Raw genomic sequence first — 25,243 nt, forward strand, 5'->3', positions numbered from 1 at the left:
TTTCACTCGCAAGTCCTTCAAGTGAAACAGTACTTGATAAAAACTAAGAGTGGGAAATGAACTGGCTCACGAGAACTGACACTGACTACAACTTATGGACACACATCTGCAAATACAACGATATTACGTGGAAGCAGAGCACACGCTTAGTAAGAGGCCTCAAATGAAATCAAACAAACACAACATCACACGTCTTGCAACGTCTTACTGTACCAATAGCGATCACAATGACAATTAACCAAGCGCTCTTTGTAAATAGCGTACTTAACTTGGTGTCTTGAAGCTGGGGCGATTTTGCGAAGACGTCAAACCATCTCTTCGCAAGACCATAACAGCGTGTCCCTCCAAGGAAGTGGGCACGTCCACAGCTCACGAGGTCGCCGGAGAACGCACAGCGCCGGCCAACTCCCGCCGACTTCAGTACAACCTCGTGACAACCGCCGCCCCGCCTCAGGCACGCCGTCTTCGCTTCTGTCCGCCAGCCAATTGCCGACTCGCGCACCGCGGCGTAACCTTCTCAAAGCGTTGTGTCCCCTTCTACTCGCGGTCAGCACTCGCTTATATCCCAACCCGGCCCAAGCCCAACGACAAACCTCTGTACTAGGAAATCGATCATACTCGTGCCAGAAATACTACTCGCGCCGGTCCCGCCACGGCTCAATACCAATGTATATCAATGTCTTAAAACATTTCATCGAATTAATCATTACCCTATAAAGTGTTGTCCCTTCTAAGAGCCGTCAAGAGCATTTTCTCCGGCGTTTCGGCAGGTATTTGAAATTTCGTTCTTGCAGTTTGTAGCTGAGTCAGCCCAAATAAATACTGCTCACCTTGTGCTTCATGCGACACGCTGTGTCAAACGAAACTGGTTTCCTTCCCATTACAAGCAAAACGATTTTTGAGGCGGGCCTTTGATTATGGCACCATACACAATCATTAACCCGGCTCCAGGGAGGCAGCGTCCCCTTCCCTATTCCTCTACTGCGGTAATTCCTGTCTGGCGCGTCCACTTCGTGGGGGTGGGCATCGTACACTTTAGTAGGCCGGAGTGATAGGATGGCTGAGTTCAGACAGGGACTCAGTCCCATGGGGTATAACACGGAATCCATGCCCAGGGTTACGGGTGACGGTGGAGAAAAAAGACTTCGGAACGGCGAAGCTGGCAGATGAGGCAACCCCCACGGCCGGGTTCCCGGGTTCGATTCCCGGCGGGGTCAGGGATTTTCTCTGCCTCGTGATGGCTGGGTGCTGTGTGCTGTCCTTAGGTTAGTTAGGTTTAAGTAGTTCTAAGTTCTAGGGGACTGATGACCATAGATGTTAAGTCCCATAGTGCTCAGAGCCATTTGAACCTTTTTTTTTTGATGAGCAACCCTCCTTCCTGGGGATTAAATGAGAAGGGAAACACTGCCTTGTGGTGGAGGAGAAACTCGAAAGGCTAAGGGAGACAACCCCAACAGAAAATCCTTTCTTGCGTTAGGCCTAGCAAGGCAGTAGGAAAGTCTTCATATATTGCTTTCAAAACACAGACGAGCCTCGGAACAAACCACTCAGGATTTGACCCACTGCTTCTTCAAGTACTGGTGCGAATGATGGGAGACCTGATCATATTCATCAGTACATCATTAATATATTAACCATCAATGAAAAAATGGGTGAAATGACAGATGTACGAACAGAGAGAAAGTTAGACATTTTGGGGTTAAACGAAACGAAGTGGAAGGGAAAAGGTGAGAAGAATTTGAGTGGAGGAAAACTGTACTGGAGTAGGAATAACAGGTTTGGAAGAAACGGTGTGACAGTGATGGTGAATAAGATGCACAAAGCTGTATTGAAAGGGTGAGATATATATCAGACAGGATCATAATCTTAAGCCCGAGATTCCAAAAAGAAACACTAAAAGTTATCCAGATTTATGCACTTCAAGTGAGATGTAGCGAATAAGAGAAGATGGACGTTAAAAATGAGTTAGAGAACCAAATAGAGTGCTAATTTAGTGATAGGAGATTTTAATGCATCGGCAGGCAAAGACAGAAAGGGATTTGAGCAAGTATTGGGATGTTTTGGATATGGAGGCAGAAATGATTTTCTAGATTTGTGCCAGAGGAATAGAATGAAAATAGCAAACAGCTGGTTTATGAAGAGAGAAAGTCATGTTATAACCAGATACAGTTGGGATGGAAGAACCAAGAGTGTAATTGGTTATATTCTAGTAGATAGGGAATGAGGAGAGAAAGTAACAGATGTGAAGGTAATTCCAAGTGTGAGTGCAGATGGAGCCATAGATTACTGGTAGAACAATGGAAAATAGAAGACAGAAGAAAGTGATGAGGAGACGAGATTGGAAACTAAAGGAGAGTGAAAGTGCTGAGAAGCATAGAGAATTAATCACACAAAAATTTTCAATAGAAGTTTTCTGTGAGGTAGAAAAATAATAGAGTTTATTCAAAGACGCTTTAGTCGAAGCAGCACAAAAAGTATGTCGTAGAACATCTGGAAAGGAAAAAGTAAGACAGACAATTTGGTGGGATGATACCACAATCCAAGCGGTTAGAGGAAAACCTGGATGCAGTTTTGTCATATGATGACATGGTTGGAGACCGTGGCTGTTATTTGAAAACAAATGTTAATGGTGTTGGGACAGCAACCAGCCACAAATTTACTTTCAGTTTCTTTATTCAAAGGGTACCGTTACCGGTTTCGAATCGTTGTGATTCATCTTCAGACGCTTTACATCCTTTTCTTACAACATGTGGTGCGTTTCTTTTACAGATTAATTGTCCTAAAATATAAATAATACGTTATTATAAGCACACCACACAGATGGTTGCGTTCCAGATTTGGAGAAAGTGGTGCAAAACTAAAAATGACGAGGACCTTAAAATATATATAGATGAAAAGAATAAGTGCAAAGAAATAGTGGAAATAGTGGAAACAGCAAAGAAAAAGACATGGGAAGAGCTTACAAAAAATTTGAAGAAGATGTGAAGAGCATTAAGAAAATGTTCTATAAAATGACGAAAAATAAAAGGAAGGTTTCTGAAGTACCAGTAAAGATGGAAACAGAGGATGGTACTGTGGTTGAAGATCCAGGAAATATAAAAGATCTCTGGAGATAACATTTTAAAAAACTGTTAAACGCTGCGGAGCTGGTACACGAGAAAACAACAAATAATGGAGAAATTGAGAAAAGTTGGGAAGCAGAAGTAGGACAAATTACACGGGAAGAAATGAAAATAGCTGTGAAGAAGATGAATGGGGGGGAGGGGGGGTAAGCCCCAGGACCTAATGAAGTATCAGTGGACATGACAAGAGCAGCAGGCCCAGTGGGAATGCAGTGGCTGTACAGAGTACTATCAAGTGTGTGGAGAAATAGTACAATACCTGACGACTGGACAAGAGGAGACATTGTTCCCATCTTCAAAGAAGGCAATAGAAGACTTTGTAAAAACTACAGAGGAATAACCCTTGTGAGCCATACAGCCAAGATTTTTGAAAGAATTTTATTAAATCGAATAAGTGAAAAGATAGAAAAGGAGCTGAGTGAAGAACAGCATGGGTTTAGGAAAGGAAGAAGCACGATCGACCTGATATTTTCTATCCGTCAACTGATGGAAAAAGTTGGGAGTATAACAAAAGGGTGATAATGGTTTTTATAGACATAGAAAAGGCATATGACTCAGTTAACAGGGAAATACTCTGGGAAGAAATGAAGGAGACAGGTATAGAAGATGGATACATTAATGTAAGAAAGACAATGTACAGAGGACACAATTGTAGAATCAGAACACCATTGGGGAACTCTGAATACTTAAAAATAAGACAAGGACTTAAACAAGGAAGTACTCTATCTCCCGCACTTTTTAATGTTGTGATGGAGGGAATGAATAGGGCAATTAAAGATATAGTAAAAGAAAAAGACATAAATATGATTTTTGCAGATGATATTGTAATATGGGGCGATAAAGAGGAAGGAAGGAAATAATGAAAAGGTATGGATTAACAATAAATAAAGATAATGAAGTAATGGTATTTGGAAGAGACAAAGGGATCAACGGGAATATTACTTTGAATGGAGAACCCATCAAAGTGGTAGACAGCTTCACTTATTTAGGGAGTGAAATATCTAGTGATGGAAGAATAACCAACGAAATTAATACGAGGTTGCAGAAGGGACGTAATTTCTACCAAACAACAAAACACCTGATTTGGAATGAGGAAGTTTCAGAAAAAGCAAAACTCCTTATGTATAAAAGTTATTACTTCCCTATTTTCACCTATGGCACTTGGGCAATGACAGAAATGGACTGGAGCAGACTGCAAGCAGGGGAAATGAAACTTCTCAGAGCAGTTAAGGGAAATACAAGAATGCACAGAGTAAGGGATGTAGATATTAGAAAGGACCTTAAACAAGAAAGTAAAAGAGAAGAAATCGGAAACAGAGTTTAAGATGGTACAGGCATGGTAAGAGTTTGTGTGGACAGAGACTTCCCAAAATTATGGAAGAACTAAATATGGCTGGAAAAAGAACTAGAGGGCGCCCAAGAACACGGTGGAAAACGAGAGTGAGAATATCTGTGGAAAGGAGAGGTGTGACCTGGCAACAAGTGGAGGAAGAAACGTGCTGGGAGGACCGAGCCAAATGGAGAGGACTCATCAGCACCCAGACCCAGCTGTAGCTGGAGCGGGATCCGGATACAACAACAACCCAAATTAGTTTGCGCAATATCTGCTTTGTCTACAGGTATTTACAGTGACAGAAAACACGAGGTATAACCATTACTCCATCAGCGACTGAACAGCGCTGCTCTGTGGCGGTAGCGGTCAGTGCTGACCAGGGCAGTGCTGGAGTAATGGTTATTCTTCGTGTTTTCTGTCACTGTAAATACATGTCGACAAAGCAGATATTGCACAGACTAATTTGGGACAGCTTTATCGAATGGGAAGGTAAATTTTCGCTTCAAAAAACACTTTGTTTACATGGGGAAAGAAACGACAACTTCCCGTTGACACTCGAGCGTCTTAGGAGAGAAGTGATGAACAGTGTTTGGGGCAATTTCATCTATACATTGAAAAAAACAAAAGTATAGTGCCGAAACACCAGAGAAAATACGCCTGAAGGCTTAGGATGGACACTCTATACACGCTGAGGTGACAAAAGTATTGGGAGAGCAATATCTGCGTATTGTAAAGTCCCCTTACAAAAATTTATGAATGACTGTGCTAGTAAGACTCTTACGTTATTTGATTTTCTAACAGCTGAGCAAAACTGAACGTACTCAGACAGTTCTCTCTTTACTTATTCTGATCATCACTAAACTGACACACAATACTTTTTAGCGCAACGCAATCTGACTTTCAATAATCCCTACAAAAGAATGGCCCTGACTGACAATAACTTATATCTTTCATGAATCACTTACTTCACAATAATCTTCGTTGTTCGAACTACTGCAATATAGCGAACGCCAATACTGCCAACTAAATAAAAGATTTTAACTACTGAAGACACTAACTTCTGATAGGTATAGTTAGCAAATGAAAGTCATCAATTCATGACATCCATCTTTCCAAATTTCCTTTTTCTGGCGGACACACTTCCAGATCTTGCTTATAGCAACCTCTCAAAACTCTGGAATCTCTCTCTCCACATCCGCCACTGCTGATGGCTCACCTCCAACTGCACAACGCTACGCGCTGTTCACATCCAACTACCCAACACTACAATAGCGAATATTCCAACAACGCCAACCAGCCACAGACTGCACACAGCACAGTCAGTGATTTTCATACAGAGCGCTACGTGGCGTTACCAACACAAAAACCTAAACAGCCTACTTTCAGTATACAGCCGGCGGTAGTATCGCGGAACATTGTATAAAAGTGCAGTGCGTTGGCGGACCTGACATTTGTACTCAGGCGATTCATGTTAAAATGTTTCAGACGTGATTATGGCTGCACGGCGCGAATTAACGGATCTTGAACGCGGAATGATAGCTGGAGCCCGACGCATGGGACATTCAATTTCGGACGACTTGACGCCACTTCGGCGACTTGCGCGTCGATGGGGATGAAATGATGACGATTAGGACAACACAACACCCAGTCCATGAGCGAAGAAAATCTCCGAACCAGCCGGGAATCGAACCCGGGCCCTTAGGATTGACTTCCTGTCGCGCTGACCACTCAGCTGACGGGGGCGGACATTCAGTTTCGGAAATCGTTGGCGAATTTGATAGTCAGAGATCCACAGTGTGAAAACTGTACCGAGAATAACACTTTTTGAGGCATACCGCTGACCACGGAGAAGGAAGTGGCCAACTGCCTTCCCGTAACGACCGAGGGCAGCGACGTTTGCGTAGAGTTGTCAGTGCCAACACACAAGCAACACTGCGTGAAATAACGGCATAAATTAATGTGGGAGGTACGACGAACGTGTCCGTTAGGACAGTGCTGTGAAATCTGGTGTTAATGGGGTACGGCATCAGACGACCGACGCGAGTGCCTTTGCTAACAGCACGGCATTGCCTGCACCACCTCTGCTGGTCTCGTGACCATATCGTTTGGACCCTAGACGACCGCAAAACCTTCGCTTGGTCACAAGAGCCCCCACATTAGTTGGTAAAAGCTGATGGAGGGGTTTCGAGTGTGGCGCAGACTACAAGAAGCCATGGATCCAAGTTGTCAGCAAGGCACTGTACAACTGGTGGTGGCTTCATAATGGTGGGGGCTGGGTTTACATGGAATGGGCTGGGTCCTCTGGTCCAGCTAAACCTATCATTGACTGAAAAGGTTACGTTCGGCTGCCTGGAGACCATTTGCAGCAAATAACGATGAAATTTTTGTGGTTCAAATGGCACTAAGCACTATGCGACTTAACATCGGAGGTCATCAGTCCCGTAGACTTAGAACTACTTAAACCTAACTAAGCTAAGGGCATCACACACATCCATGTCCGAGGCAGGATTCGAACCTGCGACCGTAGGAACAGCGCAGTTCCGGACTGAAGGGCCTAGAACCGCTCGGCCACAGCGGCCGGCTGAATTTTTATGGACAGTGCCCAGTGCCACTAGGCCACAATTGTTCTCTATTGGTTTGAAGATCATTTTGGATATTTCGAGCGAATGATACGACCACACATATTACCCGAATCCCCTCGAATGTTTATGGGACTTAATCGAGAGGTCAGTTCGCGCACAACATCCTGCACTGGCAACACTTTCGCAGTTATGGACAGCTGTAGAGGCAGCATGGTTCAGTATTTCTGCAGCGGGACTTCCAACGATTGTTGAGAGCATACCACGCTCGAGATGCTGCTTTACGGAGGGCAAAAGTTGCTGTGACACCATGTTAGGCGGTGTCTCTAGCACCGTCACTAGGTTTGATGGTCTCGGTTTCATTTTTTTTTTTTCTCAAGATTTATGATTACCCATTGTAGACCGGACGGTAGGTAGCGCAGAGAGGTGACGATCACTAATGTGAAGCAACAATGCGCAGCCACCAGCCGGACGACCCAGCCACCTAACACGCGTACCGACGCCCTATCGTGCGCTGGCCGGCAGGGCTGAGCGTAGTGGGGGCGGCGTCGCAGGCCGGTGGCGGCGGTGGCGCTGGGGGCGGTGGTAATTAATTAGGGCCGCGGCCCTCCGCCCCCGACCAGCACTGCCGTCAGCCGCCAGCCGCCAGACGCCGCTATTGATGCCGTCTGGCGCGGTGCTGCCGCCGCCACTGCGCACGCGCCGCCTCTGACCCAGTTGCGGCGCCGCGACGCACCGTCTGGCCGCCGGCCTCCGCCATCGCCCCCTCCACCCCCGCGCGGCGCGGCGGCGCGTGCGGCCTCTGCCCCCCGCCCCCGCCCCCGGCGCCGGCACGTGGCGGCGCGGCCTTGGCCCCCGGGCCGGCTGTGCGTACCCTACCTAGGCCGTGCCTAGGCGGCGCCTAGGTCCGCAGCGCTCGCTGCCCCACCAGCCAGCAGCCAGCAGCCAGCAGCCGCCTCCCCGGGATTCGTCCGCCACACGCTCGCTCCCCTACAACAGCGCTCCGCTTTCTCCTTCACAAAACTGACAGTGAAGAGGCGTGTCGTTGCGCCGACTCTGAAAGACTGGTGCGAGTGAAACAGACCAGTACAGTCGTGTTACGACAAAACTGAGCTCCCCTTGGGAGATCTCCTTCATTTTCATCTGTAATGCACAAGCAACAGTATGGTGTGTGGTGGAGGGTACTTCGAGTCTTCCACTCACAAATGGTAGGTTGCCACTTACGGTACACTTCGGCATTGACTATGAACTCAAATTATAGCGTCGTGGTTATTACACGATATATCAGGGGGTACCAATATCCCTCAAGACTACCTTAATATTCGAAAGTATTTTATTTGCGTATCGAGTTTATGTCCAGCGGCGATTTAGTGAAGTGCGCTGCGTTCTCAGCAGTCGGTTTGAAGCTTGTTGTGAATGCAATTCTGCAAAATGTCCTTTTCAATCGAACAAAAACTGTTTATCGTTGTAACTTTTTTGGCATAAATCGTTTAAAACGAGCTGCTCCTGCAAAAAGTTTTGCGCTGAAATTGATCACTAAATTTATAGCCACAGATTCAGTTGCTAACGCCGATGGCAGCCGTGTAAAAAAGTTTGTTCACGGTAAAATACTGAACGCGTTCGCGAGACTAATGATAAGAAGTCCACGGAAATCAACTAGACGTTAATCCTCCCAACGAATCATCAAATGAACATGTTTAAGCTGTTACATAAGCGAGCATACAAAGTAATAGTGAAACAAGCATTACAACCTACGGATTACGCACAACGACGACACTTCTGCGAATATCGCTGATGGATATCTAGATCCAAATCTTTACTTCAATTCAGACGAAGGATGGTTTCACCTCAGCGAGTACGTGAAACAAAAAACACACGCTATTGGTCTACAGACAGTCCTAGGGAATGCTTTTAGTTGCCTCCGCCTGATGTAAAAGTAGTCATTTCGGGCCATCGGATTGTAGGCCCCGTTTTCTATAAGAACACCATGACCTGTCTCGTGTATATAACGAAATTATTGTAAACGGAAGAGCAAGATGGCTCAACGGTGCATACTTCACGGTTTCCAATCTCATACGCTCATGAAGCTTTCACTGAGGAACGTACAGCTTTCGCTGGTTTATAGTCTTCCATATCGCCCGAACTCTCTGTGGTTTTTATTTCTACACTAATTTAAACGGTAAATTCTATGGTAACAACCCGTATATAATTGAAGAGAGGAAAGCAAACTTTCTCACTGCGATTGAGGAAACCACACCAGATGAACTGACAAAAGTTTCCTGTAACATATTATGATGTGCTGTGTTTCTATCAAAGTACATGGAGAACATTTTCAGGACCTTCTGTGAACTAAGGACCTTATGAATATCCAGTACGTTGTCTTCTTAACAATAATTTACTACTCTGTATTCTGTAATTGAAATAAACGAATGAACTGTCTGTATGTTGTTGTAAGACATGCGACCTCTTTTATTTTGGCCACCCTGTAGAAGAAGAAACGTGAGTCGACAGGGAAGAGACAGGAGATCTATTAGTATTAGAGTCAACATTTAAAAAAAGGTTTGTACAACTTAAGATCAAATAAGTCTGAAGTGATAGGTAACTTGTTGTTGTTGTGGTCTTCAGTCCTGAGACTGGTTTGATGCAGCTCTCCATGCTACTCTATCCTGTGCAAGCTTCTTCATCTCCCAGTACCTACTGCAACCTACATCCTTCTGAATAGGTAACATACCATCGGAATTTGTAAAGCCATTGGGGGAAGTGGTAACTCTCGACAGTTGTAGATTGTATGAGACTGGTGACATGCCATCAGGCTTTCGGTGAAACGTTATCCACACAATTCCGTAGATAGCATGAGCCGACAACAGCGAGGATTATCGCACAATCAGCTTAAGAGCTCAGGCATCCAAGTTGCTGACAAGAGTAATGTACATAAGAATGGAACAGAAAACGGAGCATCTGTTAGATGGCGACTAGTATGACTTTATGAAGGATAGTGGCACCACAGGGGCAAATCTGACGTTGTGGTTAATAATGGAGGATAAACTAAAGAACAATGAAGACACTTTCATAGAATTTGTCGACCTGCAAAAACCCTTCCATAATGTAAAATGGCACTAGACGTTCGAAATTCTGACAAAAACAGGAGCAAGCTACAGGGACGCACGAGTACTATACAGCATGTAGAAGAACCGAGGTGGAACAGTAAGGGAGGAAAATTAAGAACGAAGTGTTTGGATTTAAAATAGTGTAAGACAGGGATGCAGTCTTTCGCCACTACCGTTTACTCTAAAATCGAAGCAGCAATGACGGAAATGAAAGAAAGTTTCAAGAGTGGGATTAAAATTCAAGGTGAAATGTTACCAATGATAAGATTCACTAATGACATTGCTATCGTCAGTGAGAGTGGAGAATAATTATAGGATCTGTTTTATGGAATGAAAAGGCTAATGCGTACAGAATAAGAGTTGAGAGTAAATCGAAGAAAGACGAAAGTACTGAGAAGCAGCAGAAATGAGAACAGCGAGAAACTTAACATCAGGACTGGGATCACGAAGTAGATGAAGTTAAGGAATTCACCTACCTTGCCAGGAAACTAACGGATCATTAGACGGAGCACGGAGAACATAAAAAGCATACTAGCAAGGGCGTTCCTAATGACATCAACCATAGGCGTTAATTTGAGGAAGAAATTTCTGAGAATGTAAGTCTGGAGTACGGTAGTGAAACATGGACTGTGGGAAAACTGGAACAGAAGGGAATGGAACCATTTGAAATGCGGTGCTACAGAAGAATGTTGAAAATGAGCTGGATTGATAAGGTAAGAAATGAGGAGATTCTCGGCAGAAACTGCGAGGGAAGGAATATATGGAAAACTCTGACAAGACGAAGGGACAGGATGGTAGGATACGTGTTACATCAAGGAATGACTTGGTTGGTTGTTTCGGGGAAGGAGACCAGACAGCGAGGTCATCGGTCTCATAGGATTAGGGAAGGACGGGGAAGGAAGTCGGCCGTGCCCTTTGAAAGGAACGATCCCGGCATTTGCCTGGAGTGATTTAGGGAAATCACGGAAAACCTAAATCAGGATGGCCGGACGCGGGATTGAACCGTCGTCCTCCCGAATGCGAGTCCAGTGTCTAACCACTGCGCCACCTCGCTCGGTCAGGGAATGACTTCCGTGGTACTGGGGGGATCTGTACAAGATCGAAACAGTAGAGGAAGACAGAGATTGGAATACATCCAGAAAATAATAGTCAACGTAGATTGCAAGTGCTTCTCTGAGCCGGCCGCGGTGGTCTCGCGGTTAAGGCGCTCAGTCCGGAACCGCGCGACTGCTATGGTCGCAGGTTCGAATCCTGCCTCGGGCATGGATGTGTGTGATGTCCTTGGGTTAGTTAAGTTTAAGTAGTTCTAAGTTCTAGGGGACTGATGACCACAGAAGTTAACTCCCATAGTGCTCAGAGCCATTTGAACCATTTTGCTTCTCTGAGATGAAGAGGTTGGCACAGGAGAGGAATTCGTGGCGGGCCGCATCAAACCAGTCAGAAGCTTGACGAGTAAAAAAAAAAGGAAAAAAAAAGAAAGGTTCGTCACCCGCAGTGTTCCTCGACTTGAATTGTGGATCATCCACCGCATGCTGACGGATTCTTCTTGAGAGACACAGTGTTCCTTCTTCTGCTCCTGGATCAGCAGCCTAGGAGCCTCGGGACCAACTTGGATAAACTACTCTGGAAATGTTTCGAGAGCCACCTCTATGTTGGAGGGCGTAGTATGTTTGACGACGAATTTCGAAACGTGCCCTCTCGCTTTTTGTGAGTGAATCTCCCGAGCAAGACAGTCTTTTTTGTGATGTCTGTCCTGAAGGTTGTTGACCACTGCTGCGGGGTTCTCACGTTGGCTCAACAAATCCATAAGTAATCGAGCAGATTCTGTTTCTTAATTCAACTTGGTAACAGTCCTAAAACAACAAACAAAACTCATGTATTCTTCCATTAATTCAACTTGGAAACAGTCCTAGAATAACAAACAAAACTCAAGTATTCTTCTAGCAAGGTGGCAATCGATGTGTCTCCTCCACATCACTCGCTCACCTTACATTTTTAATACCTAAGCACGCAGTTTGCATATGGTTTTGCGGAGTCATTCTAAACATTTCTAGTTATCCAGAATGAGATTTTCACTCTGCAGCGGAGTGTGCGCTGATATGAAACTTCCTGGCAGATTAAAACTGTGTGCCTGACCGAGACTCGAACTCGGGACCATTGCCTTTCGCGGGCAAGCGCTCTATCAACTGAGCTACCCAAGCACGACTCACGCCCCGTCCTCACAGCTTTACTTCTGCCAGTATCTCGTCCCCTACCATTCAAACTTTACACAAGCTCTCCTGCAAACCTTGTAGCAGAAGAAAATAATTTAGATAGTGTCGGTTTCTGTGACTGAGCCACAACGAGAGAACGGCCGAGTCGGGGCGGCTTATAGCGGCCTCCCCGTGTGGCCCGAGAGAAAGCCAGCGACGAGCCGCTCCCGGCGGGCGGCAGCCTTTGTACAGGGCGGGGGTGGGGTGGCGCCCTCGTCCAGTACCGTTAAACTGAAAGCAGCGATTTCTCCACTACTTGTAAAGCTGGCTCAGACTTAATACTAACACAAAAGACGCGCCTAGCGCCGCTACGGACCGTGTTTGCGAGGTGCGATGCTCATAAGCTCCTCACACCCCCGCTCTTGGCATTGGACTCTGAAGAAGCATTCTGATGGTTCCGTTAACGACGCAGAAGCCTCGAGAACATTTCAACTTAAAATGGCTCAGAGAAGCCACCCATTGGACTGAAATGGTGTGACGCGGGGCCATGATCCCCGTGAACACAATGTCTGGAGGGAAGACAGGGAACTGGCGGAAATTTTGTTGCAAGAAAATGATTGGGCAGCCGCTGGTGCTGAGTAGGAGAAACTGAGGGTACTCTCGATCTGAGAAACAGGCGTTAGTGTTCTGACTGCTTTAGTGAGTAGTCGTAGTACTCTGTATTATTCGCTACGGAGTACGGAGATAGTAGTTTTAGCTAGGAACACGTTGTTTACCGCGATCGCGCATTGTCTCAGTTGCAGCCCGGTCGGCCATCTACACAGCAACCCACCGGGAAATGCAGGCCAGTCCACGGTAGCACTGGGTACAGCTGCAGTTATTGCTGGTAAATATAAGCAGCACCGGAGTACTTTGATCAGCCTTGCTCCCTCTTGCTACAGCGATAGAACTCGCAACATTTGGTTACCAATTCGCACCATTCGTGATCGCCACTTTACGTCTTTATATACATACTTCTACACATAGAATTTTGTGCAGTACATCTGGATAGGGAGAATGCGAGCCTTTACAGAAGCTATTTCAAAGTTTGCCGTGTAGATTTTAACTGCCCTCTTCTTACCACTTAGGGAAACTTTTAATAACATTCTAATTGTTTTGTCGCTGTTGAACTCATTAAGTTCAATAATTATTCTGGTCCTCACAGCACTTGTCTGTTCAGAGTATCCGTTCCTTGGCTCCTACAAATCATTAATTTTGGAGGGATTTAAAAAAGAGGTAAAGATATACGTTATCTTATATGAGGAAACTGGCCACAATCGCTTTACTTGCATACCAGGGTGAACATAGCAATGGCAGATAGAGCGTTGTTCAAATAAATATGCTGCTCTCTTGGGTTAATTCTTCGAATTTCGAGTCTAAATTGCAATCATTTGCATAGTAAATTCTAACCATCTTGTGACGACTCGGTGGCCAGCTCCCAATCTAAGAACGGTTGTCTAAGCAACATCTCACGTTCTTAAATTACACATCCTTAGAATACTACCAATAAATCCGAGTCCGGCATATGCTTTCCCTACGGTCACACCTGCACTTGAAGGTGAGACTGTATTCAATGGCTCATCAGCCGCCCTGTAGTCAAACAATGTCGGATATCTTTAAATGCAAATACTTTTTAGGAAGCCACGTCCACACCGACAGCGCCTCGCCACGCAGAGCACAAAGGCGCGTCGCAGAGCAGCGCAAAACGCCGACCCTTGATGTACCGACACAGCAGGGATCTCGTTCGTCGTTGCGGGGGGGGGGGGGGGGTCGCCGAGTCTCTTTCATTGGCTTTGCAGCTCAGCGCAGCCAGGGGTAGACGCAGCATTAGTATTTGCCGTGACTGTTATTGACACTGAATGAGACAACAAGTTTAATGTTACCAGCTACTCTTGAACAACCCACAGCTCTTGCACAATCAAAACTTTGATTGGGGTGGCCGAGCGGCTCTAGGCGCTTTAGTCTGGCACCGCATGACCGCTACGGTCGCAGGTTCAAATCCTGCCTCGGGCATGGATGTGTGTGATGTCCTTAGGTTAGTTAGGTTTAAGTAGTTCTACGTTCTAGGGAACTGATGACCTCAGATGTTAAGTCCCATAGTGCTCATAGCCATTTGAACCATTTGAGCCAAAACTTTGCGCTCCTTCTGTCATTCCTCTATCTCGAAATTCACCCTCCCCCCTCCCCCCTCCCCCCCCCCCTCCCCAGACACACACACTCATACACACTACCAATGTGACATTGCACCGAATAGCCAAAGAAACTGGTATACCTGCCTAATATCGTGTAGCGCCCCCGCGAACACGCAGAATTGTCGCAACATGACGTGGTATGGTCTCGATTAATGTCTGAACCAGTGCTGGAGGGACCTGACACCATGAATCCTGCTGGGCTGTACATAAATCCGAAAAAGGACGAGGGGGTGGAGACCTCTTCTGAACAGCAAGTTCCAAGGATCCTAGATACGTTCAATAACGCTCACGTCTGGGGAGTATGGTCACCAGAGGAAGTGTTTAAACTCAGAAGAGTGTGCCTGAAGCCACTCTGTACCAATTCTGGACGTGTCGGGTGTCTCATTGTCCTGCTGGAATTGCCCAACTCCGTCGGAATGCACAACGGACGTGAATGAACGCAAGTGGCCAGTCAGGATGCTTACGTACGTGTCACCTGTCAGAGTCGTATCTACACATATCAGGGGTCCCATATCACTCCAGCTGCACACGCTCCACCCAATTACAGAGCCTCCACCGGCTTGAACAATCCACTGCTGACATGCTGGGTCCATGGATTCATGAGGTAGTCTCCACACCCGTAGGTTGTCCGTCCGCTCGATACAATTTGAAACGAGACTCGTCCGAGCAAGCACCACGTTTCCTGTCATCAACAGTCCAATGTCGGTGTTGACGGCCCAGGCGAGGTGAAAAGCTTTGTGTCGTGGTCAGACGGGTACACGAATGGGCCTTAGGCTCCGAAAGCCCATATCGATGATGTTTCGTTGAACGGTTCTCACGCTGATGCTTGTTGACGACATAGCATTGAAAACTGCAGTAATTTGCAGAAGAGTTGCGCTTCTGTCACGTTGAACGATTTTCTACAGTCGTCGCTGGTCCCGTTCTTACAGGATCTTTTTCCGGCCTCAGGGATGTCGGAGATTTGATGTTTTACCGGATTCCTGATATTCACGGTACACTCGTGAAATAGTCGTACAGGAAAATGCCCACTTCATCGCTACCTCGGAGGACCTGTGTCCCATCGCTCGTGCGCCGACTGTAATACCGCTTTCAAACTCTCTTAAATCTTAATAACATAGCATTGAAACGGCAGTAACCGATCTAACTACTGCTACAGTCACTTGTTGTCTTATATAGGCGTTACTGACCGGGGTGCCGTATTCTGCCTGTTTATACAGGGTGGAGAAAAATTGTGTCACGAAATTTTAACCCCGGACAGCTGATGCCAGTAGGGACCCAAATTACTAATACTGTGTACGTCGACAACGCACCATTTTTAAACTACGGCAACTTTGCGCCACACGCTCCGAGTAGGAGTGCCCTGTTGCTGTTCGTCGGTTGATGGGGAGCGCTTTGTTTGTCGGTTCACACATACAAACCTCCCTCGCCCCCTCATTGCCATTGCCCAACGTCATAAGCACAAGTGTCGAATATGTCTTGCTATTTGTCTCCACCTCACGTCAGAGGCAATTCACAAGTAAGCTTCGCTTAGGAGCACACACACGTCACCTGCGATTTAGTCATATAGTAAGCATGGCGGCTCAATATTCGTTTGATGAACAACGAGATATGGTTTTTATTTATGCTCTAGCCAAAAGAAATGCGCATGAAGCTCGACGGTTGTATGACGAACGGTACCTAGCAAGAAGCCACCCACACCCGCAAACGTTTACAGCAATTCACCAGCGACTTGGCGAAATAGGCTCGTTGGCGGTATATCATGGTTATGCTGGAAGACCTCGAACGCGACGGGATGCTGCGTTTGAAGAGACTATTCTCAAGTGCTTCGAGGAATATGACAAGTACTCGAGGTGTTGGATACGACATGGGGGATCACTCATCGGCTAGTCTGGGAGGTTTTGAGGGATGACAGTATCAATTTAGTTTCCACCTAAATCCTGTGCCATGAATACATCCTAGGGTTTTTCCAGTGATTTCTGCGACGTGTTGCATTGAAAGGGTACAGTACCGCCCGACATTGAAAATAGGTACAACATACTTCATTATTTTTGTCAGAACGACACATTTTTTTGGTAAAATAACTCAATTTCAATTAATACAGCGAAGCCGGATACCAGTGTGGGAAAGAATGACAATTTATTTATTTAATTGATCACATGTGCACTCCCACAAAGTAAATCCCTACATCCAGTTTGGTGAGATCTGTGAAATGAATGAATGTATGGTCGTCTGCTAACCACAGATAGTGAATGTGAATATATGATCATCTTTGAGACGATCCTTTGGCCACCTTTGGTGGGACCAAAGAGATGAAATTTACCTGAGCTTTGAGCGCCTGAAATGTGGCTGACCAATATGGTAGCAAGGTGCTCCCCCACTTCAGCAAAGGTGCGAGAGGACCTGGACAACGGCCATGTTTCAAGCACTCTGCCGCTGGATCTTGTGCTATTAAGACCTGTTTTAGTTGTGCTCTGTAAAGACAAAAGAGTGGAGACATGGTATGCATGTGGAATATTTAAGAGTAGTTTGAAATAATAATATCTCTATTTCAGGAACTTTTGTGGGGAGAATTAAATGTCAGGCAGGTAATATTAATGGGATTGTAGTAATCTTCGGAAGTGAGCAACGGTCACAATGAAACCACGTGTAACAATAAGTTGAAATACTTCCGTGTGCTTAAGTTAAGCTGAATTACTAGCGTATGTACAATAAGTTGAAATATTTAAGAAATAGCGTGTGTACCATAAGTTGAAATATTTAAGGAATGGCGTGTGCAGGACTTGAAATTAGAGACGAGTACTTCCACGTGGTGAGTACTGTGTGAGTCTCAATCTGTGTATGAGACAAAGGATAAAGAGAAGTACTCGTCCATGGTATCAGTTGAGGACTCGCGTGTGTGATGAATATGTTCTTAATATTACTTTGCGTGATATGATTCCGTGTGACACTAGATTCAAACTCTGAGAGAGAAGCAAGGTGAGTCGGCCGTCTATCCAGCAACGCCACTTGGCTTGCATTGCACAGGAATACGTGCATATATCTCCAGAGTTCATAGTAGGAAAGTAGAATTACGAAGTGGGGCAGTGTCGTGTGAAACTGGGATAAATATTAATTGAAGTGGGAAAGCTGAAAGTGATAATGTTGTGACTATTCCCTGTGTAGTATTTCATATTGTAGTGTGGTGTATGTCATGTAATTTGGGTATGTGTGGTTTGCATGGGACAGTAGCGAGGTAGTTTCAAAAGATTAGTGGGTTATGCGTGTTCCTTCTGTACTGCTCGGTCTGGAGGAAAGTTTCGTGATAATGATTGTGAGAGTCGAAGTGTGAGAAATAATAAAAGATCCACCATCCTACCCAGAAAGTGCACTGTAGCGTTAAATAATTACGAGACCATAATATAGAGATTCACCAATGTAAAGCCATGCCCACTGGGCGGAATTTCTCATGTGTTATTGTTGTAGGTTATAGAATTTGTGTGTTTAGGTTAGAGAATTTTTCGGAATAAATAAGATAGTGAAAAGAAAAAGATTGGTGGACTTTTCCTTGGAATTGTATGTTGTCATAATGTACCGAATTTATAATGTGTGCGCCATTCATATTCAGTGCGGTGGCCACGTGTTGACAAAAGCCGTTAAATAAAAGACAGAAAGAAAATGTGGTATTGCCAGTGCGTAGTGTACAGCCAAAGCTCTGTAAATTACTGATAGTCAGATGCGTGTTTCCGTTGCGTATTAATCATATAGGAGGATAACTTGTAACTTAAGTGTGAGTACTAGAGTTCATGTTACTCGATAAATAAGAATGAACCCACTCGCTTGGCACACCACTCATCTTGCAGGCCTGACTGCTTGATGCCACAGTATGAGCAAGGCATGTGGGTGCCTCTCAGCATGAGATACGAACTTCGCCGCCACTGTGTTGTTTACCGACTAGTGCACCTTCCATCGGGATGGCCACTACAAAACTCGAAACGTTCATTACTGGGCAAAAGGAAATCCTCACGTCACGTACGTCCACGGCCACCGGGAACGATTTTCGGTCAGCATTTGGCAGGCATTGTGGGTGACCATCTGAGTGGGCTGGTCCGTCTACCTCCTCGACTTACCGAGGCAAATTACCTTCAATTTTTTCAAGAAACTCTACCTGGCCAGCCGGTCGTGGTGGCGGAGCAGTTCTAGGCGCTTCAGTCTGGAACCGCGCGACCGCTACGGGCGCAGGTTCGCATCCTGCCTCGGGCATGGATGTGTGTGATGTCCTTAGGTTAAGTTAGGTATAATTAGTTCTAAGTTCTCTAGAACTGATGACCTCAGATGTTAAGTCCCATGGTGCTCAGAGCCATTTTCTACGTGGCCTGCTGGAAGGTGTTCCCCTGGACATACGGCTACGCATGTGGTTGCAGCGTAATGGGACGCCCGCACATAACAGTCGTACTGTGCGCGGATATTTAAATGAATTCGACGGCCGGGTAATTGGCAGAGGTGCTCGTAGGACATTGCCCCCGCGATCACCAGACCTCATGCCACCGGACTTTTTCCTTTGGAGACTCTTCAAGGTTCTAGTTCACCCATCCGGACGCAAACAACCTAGAGACGAAGAGGAATTAATGGATCGCATTCAGCACGCCGCTAATCACTCTTACAATGGCAGGAATCTTTGACAGAGTTCGGCACACCTTTCGACTTTACCAAGCTTGTGCCGCGTCAGAGGGTCGTCAGTTGGACCACCCGCTTTAAGTAAACAATGTCCTAGCTGCAAATAAGGCCCTTTTCAGGGCCAACACAATTTGTAAAAGACTTTCTGTACTCGAACTGACAGCTGTTGGCGGGTTTGTTCCCGGTAAGTCTTATCATGAAACTACAATGGATGTGTTGGGACCCCGCGGATTCGCTCCCAGGCCCCCAGAGTGGCAGGCTGGCGCGATACCAATGAGCGTGCGGGCCCCTTTCGATACATCGCGTTCTCCGGCAGGCAAAGCATTCACGGTCATGTGTTGTCCAGAGCATCCGGCAACAGGGCAATCCCGCGGCCACTCTGAATGCGTGGCGCCAAGTTCCCGTAGTTTAAAAATGGTGCGACGTCGACCTGCACAACATTAGTAATTTTGGTTCCTACTGGCAACAACTATCCAGGGTTAAAATTTCGTGACACAATTTTTCTCCACCCTGTATCTCTCTGTATTTGAAAATGCACGCCTATACCAGTTTCTTTAGAGCTTCAGTGTATTTATTGTTACAGTGTTACACTGGTAGCACGTATGTGCGTGTGTGGAGAGGGCCGAAGTCTCCACAGTTGGCAGACCAATTATTACACTTAACATGTGTAACATGTCGCCCTGATTACTTAAGGGTATTCAAAATAACAAGTTATGTAAACTGGACAGAAAAGAATCTGTGACCACTGGAGATACAAAGACGTGACAAAAGTTATATCTAATTCTAATTCCAACTCTAATATCGGTGTTGTGCAGCAACTCGACGCATCATGCACTCGACAAGTCGTTGGAAGTCACCCTGCGGTAATACTGAGCCATGCAAAGTGTTGCCGATGCAAGATTTCGTGCACCAACTGAACTCTCTAAAATGTTCCATTAGCTATGGCCCAGTGACACGGTGCATTGTTTGGGAACATGAAGTCCGTGAATGGCTGAAAATGGTCTCGAGGTAGCCGACCATAACAATTTCCAGGCAATGATCTGTTCAGTTGGACCGGAGGACTCCGTTTATTTCATGTAGACACAGCCCACACCATTATGGAGCCACCACTAGCTTGTACAATGCCTTGTTGACAATTTATATCCATGGCTTCGTGGAGTGTGCGCCACACACGTACTATACCATCAACTCTTACCAACTGAAATCGGGACTCTTGTGACCAGGCCACGGTTTTTTAGTAGCCTACGGTCCGACTGATACAGTCACGAAACCAGGAGAGGCGCCACACACGTGCTGTTAGCAAAAGCACTAGCGTCAGTCGTTGGCTGCCATAGCCCATTAACGCCACACGGATACGTTCGTCGTACGTCCCATGTTGATTTCTAAGATCGTTTCGTGAATTGTTGCTTGTCTCTCAGCATTCACAACTCTATGCTGCTCTCAGTTGTTAAGTAAAGGCCGTGGTGAGAGGTAATGCCTCAGATTTGGTAGGCTCGGCACACTCTTGTCACTGTGTATCTCGGAATACCGAATTCGCTAACGATTTACGAATTGGAATGTCCCATGGGTCTAGCTCCAACTACCATTCCGCCGTCAGAATCTGCTAATTCCTGTCGCGCGGCCTTAATCACATCGGAAACCATTACACACGAATCACCTGAGCACAAATGACAGCTCCGCTAATGCACTACTCATTTATACCTTCTGTAAGCGATACTACCGTCATCTGTACAGGGTTATTACAAATGATTGAAGCGATTTCACAGCTCTACAATAACTTTATTATTTGAGATATTTTCACAATGCTTTGCACACACATACAAAAACTCAAAAAGTTTTTTTAGGCATTCACAAATGTTCGATATGTGCCCCTTTAGTGATCCGGCAGACATCAAGCCGACAATCAAGTTCCGCCAACACTCTGCGCAGCATGTCCCCATCAATGAGTTCGAAAGCATCGTCGATTCGAGCTCGCAGTTCTGGCACGTTTCTTGGTAGAGGAGGTTTAAATACTGAATCTTTCACATAACCCCGCAGAAAGAAATCGCATGGGGTTAAGTCGGGAGAGCGTGGAGGCCATGACATGAATTGCTGATCGTGATCTCCACCACGACCGATCCATCGGTTTTCCAATCTCCTGTTTAAGAAATGCCGAACATCATGATGGAAGTGCGGTGGAGCACCATCCTGTTGAAAGATGAAGTCGGCGCTGTCGGTCTCCAGTTGTGGCATGAGCCAATTTTCCAGCATGTCCAGATACACGTGTCCTGTAATGTTTTTTTCGCAGAAGAAAAAGGGGCCGTAAACTTTAAACCGTGAGATTGCACAAAACACGTAAACTTTTGGTGAATTGCGAATTTGCCGCACGAATGCGTGAGGATTCTCTACCGCCCAGATTCGCACATTGTGTCTGTTCACTTCACCATTAAGAAAAAATGTTGCTTCATCACTGAAAACAAGTTTCGCACTGAACGCATCCTCTTCCATGAGCTGTTGCAACCGCGCCGAAAATTCAAAGCGTTTGACTTTGTCATCGGGTGTCAGGGCTTGTAGCAATTGTAAACGGTAAGGCATCTGCTTTAGCCCTTTCCGTAAGATTTTCCAAACCGTCGGCTGTGGTACGTTTAGCTCCCTGCTTGCTTTATTCGTCGACTTCCGCGGGCTACGCGTGGAACTTGCCCGCACGCGTTCAACCGTTTCTTCGCTCACTGCAGGCCGACCCGTTGATTTCCCCTTACAGAGGCATCCAGAAGCTTTAAACTGCGCATACCATCGCCGAATGGAGTTAGCAGTTGGTGGATCTTTGTTGAACTTCGTCCTGAAGTGTCGTTGCACTGTTATGACTGACTGATGTGAGTGCATTTCAAGCACGACATACGCTTTCTTGGCTCCTGTCGCCATTTTGTCTCACTGCGCTCTCGAGCGCTCTGGCGGCAGAAACCTAAAGTGCGGCTTCAGCCGAACAAAACTTTATGAGTTTTTCTACGTATCTGTAGTGTGTCGTGACCATATGTCAATGAATGGAGCTACAGTGAATTTATGAAATCGCTTCAATCATTTGTAATAGCCCTGTATTTCAGTTTATCGCTTCCCATCACTTTTGTCACCTCAGTGCACACTGATCAACCAAAACATTATGACTACTGACCACCACGAGGCTGAGTGCCTCCTGGTGGTCTTGCGAGCACGTGACGCAGTAAGGGACGCACCAAGGAAAGAATGTAATCAGAAGAGAGACGAATGGGCAGCCATTATAACGGAGATACGGGCCGCAAATGCGGAAATCCACTGATATAAGCGATTTCGACAAAGGGCACATTGTTGTGGCGCTGCGTCTGGAATCTTTGAAACGGCGAAGCTGGTCGCCTGTTGGCGCACTGCTGTCGTGAGCACCTGTGGAAAGTGGTTGAAGGATGGTGGAATACCGAGTAGGCCGTGTGGTACTGGATGACCACGTCTCATCAGAAAGCGTAGATGTCGGAGGATGCCCCACTGTATAATCCAGGATAGGCAGCGATCTGTGGCAGACATGACGACAGAGTACATTACTGGTGCAGACGAGTGTTTCGGAGCACACCACTCAAAGGCCATTGTTGAAAATGGAGCTTCACATCACACGGCCCTAAGTGTTTCTATATTGACCCAACTACAAGGCCTCTCTCCTGATAGGTATGATCGATCCAGCGCCGGCTATCGATCTTCTCGCAACCTCTTTGCCGACCTCTGTGCTGGTGACAGCTTACGCCAGCCCTGTCAGCCACAATCTCAGTCTGCCACTATTCTAGTTGGCATTTGTCAGTTCACGTCACCGGCTACGAGAGTGTAGAGTTTATAGCGGGACTTGTACTTCACCAGCAGTGCGGCTAATGTGAACAATTACGGACAATCTTGTACCACAACTATGAACTAGCTTAAAGATGAGTAGCTTTCTGTTCTGGAATATAGAGAACCCTGTCAATACATGTACGCAGTTGTGTTGTAGAAAGAGGATACCGGCCACCTAACAACATCCTCTGCCTTGCTTCCCCTGGTGCAACACTCTACAGTGGCAATGACAACACAAAAGTTACAATGAGCATGAACGTCTACCTCAGTGACATCCAATTGTCAGCTATAGACCTCTAGGAGAACTTTTACTACCACGTGGACCTAAGAGATAACTCAATGAAAACTTAAAATACAAGAGAGGAATGATGCTATGCTTGGGACACCTATAAGATATGAAACTTCCTGGCAGATTAAAACTGTGTGTTTCATATCAGCACACACTACGCTGCAGAGTGAAAATCTCATTCTGGAGACCTATAAGATATGGCTGGAAGTCAACGTAATTTCGCACAGATGCGCCGTCCATGGGTATATAAATGATAATAGTTGTAGTTTTCTTGCTCGATTAGAATGGAGGGTCACCAGAGTGACTTCGTGTTGTTCGTGTTTGTGACCAGGCCTGGTAGGCTGTGTAAAGACTGTGAACAGAGTCCGGTGTTGAGTGATCATTGAAGGACACAGAGATGCTGAGCATTCATATGAGACAGCTTTATCAGCACCTGACAGAGTTTGAAAGGGGCCTCATTGACCAGCTGGTCGAACTGTTAAGTATCCAGATTTGTGTGGCATTCAGATGTGATGGTGACTCAATGTAGGACTGCATGGAAAAGTAAAGGCTGGCGTACTCTTCGTCAAGGCTCCAGTCGCCCATGTATGACCACCAGAAGGGAGAATCCCCATACCGTGCATCAAATACACCTTAACCCCTCCACATTTGCGCCTGTCATCCGACAACAAGTACTGGAGTCTGTGCAACATTCTGTGTCATCCCACATCATTGGTCAGAGACTAGCAGCAACTGGTCTAGGGAATTACTACCTATGAGGCTGCAGTTAACACCACCGCCCAAACAGCTCCGTTTGGCGTGGTGCCATGACTGGGAAGCATGGACTGCTGATGAATGGTGACAGATCGTGTAAATGCGTGACTAGCACTCCCTCTGATGGCTATCGTCGGCGGGTATGGTGACAATGTGGGGAGAGATCCCGTTCTTCCAATGTTTTGAAGAGACACAGCAGCATTACTCCAGGCTTCATTACATGAGGAGTCATTTGATATGATTGCACGTCTCAGCTGTTATGATTGAGTGAGCTACGATGGCATCTACATCTACCTGACTACTCTGCAATCCACACTTCAGAGGGTTCTCCAAATCACCTCCAGGCTATTTCCCTACCGTTCCACTAGCGCACGGAAAAATGGACGTTTAAATCTGTGCGAACTTCATTTCCCTTATTTTATTATGATGATCACCTTTCCCTTTGTAGACTGGCGACAATGAAATATTCTCACATTCAGAGGTGACAGAAATTTCTAAAATATCTCCTCGCAACGAAAAATGCCTTTGTTTTAATGATTGCCACCCCAACTCTTTCCCTTATTTCGCGATACTTCCAAACGAGCTGCCCTTCTTTGAACTTTTTCGATGTTCTCTGTCAGTTCTATCTGGTAAGGATCCCATACAATACAAAAATACTATAGTACAGGACGAACGAGCGTAGTGTACGTCCGACGCCCAGTGTCGACGAAAAGCGTCGCTTTGTTTCCCGTTACAAACAAAACGAGTTTTAGAAGGGGAATTCTACGTCCCCATTCGACAGAGGGGTCCAAAATTAATCTAGTGCGATATTCCTTTTATTGAGTGTATTTAGAGGAACAGTAAAACACGAAAAATAACCAGCTCTCCAGCAACTATGGCACTGCCTTGACCCGCGATGACCGCTACTTCCACGTAGCAGTGCTGCTCATTTGCTGCTGGAGTACTGCTTGTTCTTCGTGTTTCACTGGCCCTGTTAACACATATCAATAAAATGAATATCGCACTAGACTAATTTGCGCCCCTCCGTCAAATGGCGACGTAAAATTCTCATTTAAAAATCGTTTTGTTTGTAACTGGAAACAAACCGAAGCTTCCTGTCGACACCGATAAAGCGATGGTTTGTTTCCCGTTACAAACAAAATTATTTTTAAAGTGGAAT

The 25,243-nt window shown here is 45.9% G+C and overlaps 1 protein-coding gene across 1 annotated transcript in view; it reads left to right on the plus strand.

Moving 5' to 3' along the window:
* The window catches only part of LOC126417082 (translation initiation factor IF-2-like), a 56,739-nt gene that overhangs the window by 26,019 nt on the left and 5,477 nt on the right, over positions 1–25,243 (plus strand). Inside the window, exon 2 of the mRNA XM_050084975.1 lies at positions 7,752–7,900. Coding sequence (XP_049940932.1) covers positions 7,752–7,900 — 149 coding nt within the window. The remainder of the gene's footprint in view (positions 1–7,751; positions 7,901–25,243) is intronic.

This window comes from Schistocerca serialis, chromosome 8, assembly GCF_023864345.2.
Source record: "Schistocerca serialis cubense isolate TAMUIC-IGC-003099 chromosome 8, iqSchSeri2.2, whole genome shotgun sequence".
In the NCBI taxonomy this organism is placed as follows: Eukaryota; Metazoa; Arthropoda; class Insecta; order Orthoptera; family Acrididae; genus Schistocerca; species Schistocerca serialis.